Source organism: Clinocottus analis, unplaced genomic scaffold, assembly GCF_023055335.1.
Source record: "Clinocottus analis isolate CAN_PGR_092001 unplaced genomic scaffold, fCliAna1.0.p SCAF_16, whole genome shotgun sequence".
Lineage (NCBI taxonomy): Eukaryota > Metazoa > Chordata > Actinopteri > Perciformes > Cottidae > Clinocottus > Clinocottus analis.
The window spans coordinates 4,850,008-4,858,515 of record NW_027175887.1 but is presented as its reverse complement, the minus strand read 5'-3'; the positions used below and the strand labels follow the sequence as shown (position 1 = coordinate 4,858,515).

General features: G+C 44.7%; 2 protein-coding genes across 2 annotated transcripts in view; both read right to left on the bottom strand.

The window, feature by feature from the left end:
- Positions 1-241: 241 nt before the first annotated feature.
- On the bottom strand, positions 242-3,930 carry tmem150b (transmembrane protein 150B). Its single transcript, XM_068579420.1, has 6 exons — positions 3,866-3,930; positions 2,008-2,067; positions 1,861-1,928; positions 1,564-1,691; positions 1,277-1,454; positions 242-453 (listed from the first exon to the last, which is right to left on the bottom strand). The coding sequence occupies exons 1-6, from the start codon at positions 3,928-3,930 to the stop codon at positions 242-244; spliced, it is 711 nt and encodes a 236-aa protein (XP_068435521.1).
- A 693-nt stretch (positions 3,931-4,623) lies between these two features.
- Positions 4,624-8,508, bottom strand: part of adsl (adenylosuccinate lyase) — a 4,857-nt gene continuing 972 nt past the window's right edge. The window contains exons 2-12 of the mRNA XM_068579488.1: positions 7,606-7,809; positions 7,365-7,409; positions 6,994-7,073; positions 6,687-6,858; positions 6,555-6,601; positions 6,310-6,400; positions 5,749-5,818; positions 5,504-5,651; positions 5,216-5,396; positions 4,962-5,138; positions 4,624-4,848 (exon numbers count right to left, since the gene is read on the bottom strand). Coding sequence (XP_068435589.1) covers positions 4,762-4,848; positions 4,962-5,138; positions 5,216-5,396; positions 5,504-5,651; positions 5,749-5,818; positions 6,310-6,400; positions 6,555-6,601; positions 6,687-6,858; positions 6,994-7,073; positions 7,365-7,409; positions 7,606-7,809 — 1,302 coding nt within the window. The 3' untranslated portion in view covers positions 4,624-4,761. The remainder of the gene's footprint in view (positions 4,849-4,961; positions 5,139-5,215; positions 5,397-5,503; positions 5,652-5,748; positions 5,819-6,309; positions 6,401-6,554; positions 6,602-6,686; positions 6,859-6,993; positions 7,074-7,364; positions 7,410-7,605; positions 7,810-8,508) is intronic.

Sequence of the window (8,508 nt, the reverse complement as noted above, 5' to 3'; positions counted from 1 at the left end):
AATAACAATTTTATTAAAAGATTCAAATATACAACTATCAAACGAGATAATATATATAATATATACAAATTATATATATATATATATATATATATATATATATATATATATATATATATATATATATATATATATATATATATAAAAATATATTACACAGTGTAGTATATGAGATACAGAACACGTCATGTGACATGAAAGATAAGATGTGAACTGTTGTTTTTTTCTCACTGGTGAGCGTTCAGCTTATTGTATTCATGACATAAGGGTTGATCTCCACTGAGGCAGCGCTGCGGTCGCTCCCGCCAGCTGCTTTCTGCACAATGAGGTGGTGGCCGTCGATGTGTCTGAACTCGGCTGCAAAAAGGCCGAACAGGCAGAAGATACACATGACCAAGGCCCATTCGCACACGGCAGCCGCAGAGGGAGAGACCGTGTTGTGCAGAGCGATCACTGGAGGGAAGGAGCGGTCAAGGAGTGGCGCAGGAAAGACACGCAAATCAAACAGTTGGTTAAAAATGTGATGTTGCGCGCGCGCGTGCGTGCGTGTGTGTCTGCGTGTGTGTGTGTGTGTGTGTGTGTGTGTGCGTGTGTGTGTATTTGAATTCTCAGCCCCTTCCTCTTGTGCCTCTCTGTTCACAGCTTCCTGTCTTGGTTTGTGGTTGCAAACAATGGGAGGGACCTTTCAAAGCATGCGTTATACATGCACGGTGTCCTTCAACATGAACATGTTGAAAATATACATCTCAATATACATCTTTTGAAGAGATAGTAAGAGTGAATTGTGGCAATAACTTATTACACCCTGACCCACTATAATCTGGAGCAGGGATTCCCAACGAGTTGTCTCAACATTGAGCTGAAGGTGATGGATAAATGTTTATACAAGTAATTTATAAACAGTTGAAATAGTTATAGTGTCATGAGTTGTGGATAAATTATCTAAACAGTAACATTTGGCTGGTTAATAGTTGGCTAAAAGTTGTGGATAACTGTTGAAATACCAATCTAATCATTATGGATAAATTGTTGGAATATAAGATAATTATGTGAAATATAACATTAAAAACAGTTAAAAGGAACACATTTGGATCATAGTGGTGTTAATAATCTAATAGCTGTGCATTGCAACTGTGGTTGCAACAATAAGCACCCATTTATTTTTAATAATCCTTGTATTCCTAATAATCCCATTTCTCACAAGGATAATTTATAGCTTGTGTTTTATATTCACGGGAATATGTGTCTTCCTAGCTGCATACATTTGGAAGGATACTGGCGATGACCAGGACGGTACAGAGGATGCAGCCGACGGCCCGGGCCGGCCCGACCCAGCATCGGTCCTGAGACGGCGCAGCTCTGTATGTTAGAAACAGCTGCACCCAGAAGTAGGCCAGGCCCAGGAAGAAAGCCAGGAACGCTCCCAAGAGGTGAATATCCTGTAAAATGGATTGCTATACAGAGAGAAAAGAGATCAGAGAGCACGAAGTGATTCTTAAGGGGGAGAGACAGAGAAATAACGGTCCTATAGTATTCTACACATTTCCTTTTGAACGTTTGTACCTGGAAGTTGCCAATAATGGAGATTCCCACGGAGGAGATGAATCCCAAAACAATGCTGGCTGCGTTGGCCTTCCCGTGGTCACCACAGTCCCTAACCTGCTGGAAGCGGATCACCACAATCCACAGGGCTGAGAGACACCGACACGCAGAGAGACGAGGGCAGAAGAGCGAGAAAGCACTTGATGATGAGACAATTAAGACTTCTCCACTGCAGCTCTGATCGATGGGAAATCAATTTGAGAGACGGGAGCAGATGATGGACAGGACCAATGATGTTAGAATAAATCCCGTCATTACCTAAAACGGAGCAGATGCTGCAGATCTGAGAGAAGAGGCAGCTCTGAGGGGGGTAAGCGCCACACTCACTACCGGGAGGAGGAGAACACAATAATTATTCGTCATGAAGTTATTCCCAACGTGCTCTCCCAGTGGAATCAAACCCACCTGATGTACGGGACTCCTGCTGTGAGGTTGACTGATCCATTCGACACGGCCACAGCAAACCTGACGGGAAGAAAACCACCACTGGTTTAGTTTATTCATGTCAGGGGACGAGCCTTATGAATCCAAAAGGCAGAAATAGTAACACGGTGCTGCTTTCCATAACTAGTAATTATTTGATAACGTTTTTAAAGTGTAACGTATTGCTAGGTCTCTCCTTAACCCTCCTGTTATGTTCAGGGTCAAATTGACCCGTTTCAAAGTTTGAAGATCGAGGAAAAATACTTCTGCTTGCCTTAATTGGTGTAATCAAAGTAAAAAAAAATAAAAAATACAAAAGAAATATAATGTATTTGTAACCTCCCCCTGCAGGTTTATATTAGAGAGATGATGTTCGGGTCAATTTGACCCGGCAGTGAAAGTGAATGACGATGAGGGTCAGAAGTGTCAAGTTTAGATCATTCCTTTCTTTGAACATGTGAGAGGCAGTATTTCTTACTCCCTCCCACCATGTTTCACTCTCTCTCTCTCACACACACACACACACACACATTTCAAACTTCAAACGGAAAAAGCAGGTGTGTGTTATGGGAACCGTCTCTGTCCTGCTTCATGTGCCCATCGCCCCTCGTGAACCTTCCAGACTAAACAATGCTGATCTTCTCACTGAAAACACTTTTATTGGACGGGGAACACTAAAGTAAGGGTTTCTTTCATGTCTCTCCTAATAAATATAGTACTATTGGATTTCTAATACACTGACTAAGGGTAACACACACCCTATTTCACCCCAATCTCAGACGCACACACACTCTCTTTCTAAGTACCCTTCCTGTAGACAACATGAGCAACAGAAACTAAAGGATGACGGCCTGAGGCCCTGGAGCACATTGTTGATCACGAGATGAAGACAATCTTGAGGTCAATTCAGATTTCTTAACACTATAAATAAACATGTATAAAGTTTACTTTCAATACAAATCTTTTTGACTCATTTGGCTTGATTTTGAGTGTGCAGGTCAATATGACCCTGAACAGCAGAGGTGTCATATCTATTTATCTTCATCACCCCATGAAAAAAAAAAAAATATTCAAAATGCAAATAAAATTTGGTAAAAAATACATGTTATGGTAGACCAATACATTTTATGTCTAGGTTTTTCTAATGTACCTAAACAATTGTTTGAACATGTATTTTTTATTAAAACGAGTGAGTTAGCCTAATTGAGCTATGATCTATGGAGGGGTGAATAACTCAAATCCACTAAAAACTGATTAAAAAACTGATTACAAACTATATTCATTAGGATTTTTTGGCTTCTGACAACTTTTGGATGATTTAACACGCACCGGGTCAAATTGACCTGGTAACATCATAGCTGTACCTAAGAGACGAACATAACAGGAGGGTTAAAGCACATTTGTTACACTTATACTTCTTCTATTCCGCCAACTAGTAGCAAAGTACTTTAAATTTGCAGGCAGTAATCTGAAGCATTAAAATATGAATAAGTCATACAAATACATAGTTGGGTTTTTTTGCTGCTTTCTCTTCTCCTAAGCGCTCTTGGTCCCAGAAGGTGCAGGTGTTCACATTTCGATGTGTGGTGCCTTTCATTGCAGCCGGACGTGGAGGATTTCAGTCACTGAATTAAGAGAGCAGTATTTTAAGTAAACGTCTTTGTAATGGAACTAACCCAGAGAGTCTTAATGTGCTTCAGCCAAGACGTAAACGCTGCAATGCTCTTTGTTGTGGACGTCTCATTATGTTACATTCTGGACAGAAGAGGTCTCAATAAAGATCCCATCCAAGACTCTATAAAAACAGCAGCAATAAAGTTTTAATAAGATGAATACTCACACAGTCCAAATGCCCACAGTGCCAAAGACGGCCAGGCAGACGGGGAGCAAAGCCCACAGCCACATGTCGGCTGCTGCTGGAGGGAAACCTTCAGCCCCACCTCTCACACTCACACACAACTAAGTGGTCATAGGTTAGGTACACACACACACAGAAACACACAGACACACACTTACCGTGACGACACTAACAGGAGGTGGGAGCTTGGAAGCTGCTGCACTTTGTCCTTGTCACACACAGTTCAGTCAACTTTGTGTTTCACCATACATACATACATACATACATACATACATACATACATACGACATTTAAAGTGAGACACTATTCGGTAACCGCCGTTCTGTAAGGGTTGTGCTTTTGATTCACCTCTTGTACAAGTTCCCTCCAATTCTGTTTTCTCTCCTCCACATTTGACCTTTTTCTTTCCGCTAGTCTGAAAACTCAAAAGTCTGATTAGACATTCAGGCTTTGGTGCTGAGGAATGATCACGAAGAAGTAGATTAATAATTAACTTCAGTTTTTAGATGAGCTTTTTCTTTTTTTTATGAAAACACAGGTCGCTAAAGCCCTTGCAGCACATATGACCTTTGGTTTCCTTGTGTAAAGATAATAGGGACATTACATCTATTTATGACCCCATTATCATTAATCACTGTCTGTTTGAGTTAGATTTTATAAGTGTATGATTTTGAGTAAGTCACATTTTATTCAACCATTTAAATGCAGCAGGTACAAATGAAAACACTGATCGAGGTAACTCATTCAGTGATTGTTTTCTTTATTGAGGGGGAGCGTTCAGCATGGCCACACACCGTGATGAGGTCTCCTTTCCCTGGCTTGTGTACAAGTCATTGTATCAGTGTGTGTGTGTGTGTGTGTGTGTGTGTGTGTGTTCGTCAGAGCTCGAGCTCGATCTTGACATCCATCTTAGCCCTATAAGGCTCCAGCAGGGGGCGCACTTCTTCAGACAGGAACCTGGTCACCTGGACAAGGGGCCACAATACACCTCATTAGTATACAGATACTCGTGTACTGCTACAGCAGCAGTCAGGGTGGCAGCTGGGATGAGGACGAGGGGCGGCGGCTCATGTCGTACCTGCTGGGGAGCGCGGCCGATGAAGGTCTTGGGGTCCAGTATGGCGTCCAGCTGCCCCAGGACGGGGGCGAAGTAGGAGTCTCGCTGGACTCTGGCCAGCAGGTCGTTGTCTCCACCTTCCTGTTTGACCACTGCTGCCGCCTCCTGGGACAGAACACGGATCTTCTCGTGGCAGTCCTGAAGGAAGGAGACGGATGTTACTTTAAGCGCTGAAGTGGATTCGAAACTTTTAGCAAAAAAACTAAAGCAAATACCTGTCTGTTTCCTCCGGCCTTCACCATGGCCATAATGATGTTCTCTGTGGCCATGAAAGGCAGCTCGTGCCGGATGTGTCTCTCGATGACTTTGGGGTAGACCACCAGCCCCTCTGTGATGTTCTGCAGGGTGCTGAGGATGATGTCAGCGGTCAGGAAGGACTCGGGCAGGGAGATCCTCCTGCACACAAGGGGGGGGGGGGGGGTGAAATGAGTAAATGTGTGGAGGAAGCAAGAGATCAGCAGATCTCACACATTTAAAGCTTAATCGTGTCTGGGGGTGTCGACCTGTTGGCGCTGTCGTCCAGCGTCCTCTCCAGCCACTGGACCGAGGCCGTCTGCAGCGGGTCGGTCAGCAGCGCCACCAGATGTCGGGCCAGGCTGCAGCAGCGCTCGGCGCGCATGGGGTTCCTCTTGTAGGGCATGGCGCTGGAGCCTGGAGGAGGGAGACAACGTCATGCTGACTGACACCTGCATCACAGGACAATGCGTCAGAATGTGATCCGCGTAAGGGAGGAAGTGAGCGACTGTACCGATCTGCTCTTTCTCGAAAGGCTCCTCAAGCTCCTTCAGGTTGGCGAGCAGGCGGATGTCTGTACAGATCTGCAGCCGACAGACGGAGAGAGGATGAGCTCAAACTATTTTAACAAACGCCAATATCAGTCAGATACACACTCAAATCTGGATCGGTTGTTTGTGACTAAATGTCAATCTGGTATCAGACACCATTCATTTAATAGAACAATTCAGTACATCCATATTTATGTCTTTTTCAGTTTGATTTAGTTTTACACGGTTAAGAAAGAAATGTTTATGTCAAGCCTGAAGTTGCCTTCCAGACCAAAAGATTGATCCCAGTCACTTCCACGCAGCTTTTTGATTAAACACTGGGATCATTTATCGGTATCGGGCGATACTCAAAGCCCAGGTATCTGTATCGGGACTGAAAAAGTCATCTAGGTGCGTCCCTCATGTCCAATTCATACTTTAAAAGTCAGGTGAAAAGAGCAGGTCTATCGGCGTGCATGAAGATTTCAACATAACACCACTAGATGGCAACGTTTCTCCACGTGTCTCCGTCTCCTGCAGCTCACCTTGTGAACAGTGGCTCCCAGACTGGCCAGGCTGGACAGACAGTCTACGTCCACCTTGCGGCTGTAAGTCTGCCCCGTCACCAGGTAGGCCCTGTGGAGCAACACCGTCAGGGCTTACAACACATAACACCAAGCGTATTGTGGCCGTGGCATTTAACACTTCACACAATAACTCTATTTCATCTCCATGTCTGCTTGTCTCGTGTCATAATAAGTTAAAAAAGGACTTTTACTACACAACTTACTTTTTGAAGCCAGCCATCTCTGTCACCATTCTGTCGAGATCCTCCACCTGTGAAGGAAAATATTATCTTAAAAATGTTTCTGAAGTATAGATCGCCATCAGCGTCCACGTGCCTTTGAGAGTCGATGAGTACCTTGCCATGGTCCCCCTGAAAGAGCTGCAGGAAGCTGGCCTGGGTGCCAGTGGTCCCCTTCACTCCCCGGAAACGCAGGTCGTCGTGGGCTCGCTGCAGGTTGCGCATGTCCATGGCCAAGTCCTGCAGCCAGAGGCATGCTCGCTTTCCCACCGTGGTCAACTGGGCAGGCCTGCAGGCAGAGCGGGAGGAGGAAGGGAATATTTAAACGCTGCATGCTCTTGGTTTAGAGAACTCAAGCCACGGGAATGCTGCAAACGGGATGAAGAGGCGACCCGCAGCGAGCTGCGGCCGTGTTCGGACTCACTGGTAGTGTGTGAAGCCAAGCGTGGGAAGGTCAGCGTATTGCTCTGCAAAGTTTGCCAGTCTGTCAATGACTCTGGCCAGCTGTGGGAATGAAAACATATATAAAAGAACAAAGGGTTTTAGTACAGCGTTATTGCATAACACACCGATGTTACTCGGGCCCACGCGACCCCTCGCATGAGAAGCTCATTTGTGCGTTCCATGTAACAAAACACTGCAATGGAGTAATTACTGCGGTGATTATTTCTACACTGTTGACTTGTTACTGAACAGCTGAGGCTTGCAAAGAAAAAACTAAACAATCATGTAACAATTATATGCACAAATGAATGTGTGTGTGTTTGTGTTTCCTGGCAAACAGCTGAGCCTCACCTTTGGCAAGAGAATGTCGAATCCATCACGCAGCATAATCAGATCCTGGGGAGAAAACGCAGAACCATTTAAGAACTTCGCGCTTAATCTCATTGCAGTACGATGTTTTCTAGATGGAAATGTTACATTTTTTCCAAGGGCGTGTTTGCTGAAGTTGTGTCATCATTTATTCAGATAGGTTGGGGAGAAACTGAGACTTTCGATCAAGCAAATCAACAGAACAGTAGTTCATCGTAATTACAGTATTGTCTCCCACGTAGCAGGAGGTGGCGCCGAGGTGGATGATGGGAGCAGCAGTGGGGCAGCAGTGTGCGAAGGTGTGGACGTGAGCCATGACGTCGTGCCGGAGCTTACGCTCCTCCTCGGCCGCCATGGCGAAGTCAATGTCCTTTTCGTGGCTCTCCATCTCCAGAATCTGGGCGTCTGTGATGGGAAGACCCAAAGCCTGAGGAGGAGAATGATGGAGACACTTTCATTTTATTTTTTTTAAAGGGAGAACTTGGCTGTACATCAGGGAGTGCAGAGTAAATCTATTTAGAGAGTGGATCATATGAGCTCTAACAGGAGACAGACATCCTGATGAGGGTTTTCCTCATGACATCCTGATTAGATTTAGACTTTTCTATTGGGAATAAACAATCATGTGATGGGTTAATTGAAAAATGAAGCCCAACCCCTGGAAGTACATCTTTCCCTCCGTTACAATGTCAGACCCTGCAAGGTCAAAAGGTCAGTCCAAGTCAATAGGGACTAAACATATGAAATGACAAAAACACTACAAAGGCAGCGGCGGGTTGGAGTATAAACACGCAGCCTCTCAGGGAGGCGGTCTCCTGTTACTGTGACATTCACTGAAAGCTATTTTCACTCACGAGCCACAGAGCCTCGCCGACTGTTAGCAAAGCTAAACCTTTGCTAACCTGTTGAAGAGAGTCTCAAAAACACTGGAAACGTAGAAAAGATGGACTCTGATCAGTCCTGATTAGTGTGTAGTCATGTGAGGGGATGCATGTGAGTGAGGGTCTGCCACCAATTAATTAATTAACCCCCCCACATCTGCTCTATTTGATATGGCAAATGCAGGAATCACTGAGGAATTATAAACTCGGCAGAATTAGTGTTTCAGTAGTTGTGATGCCCACAT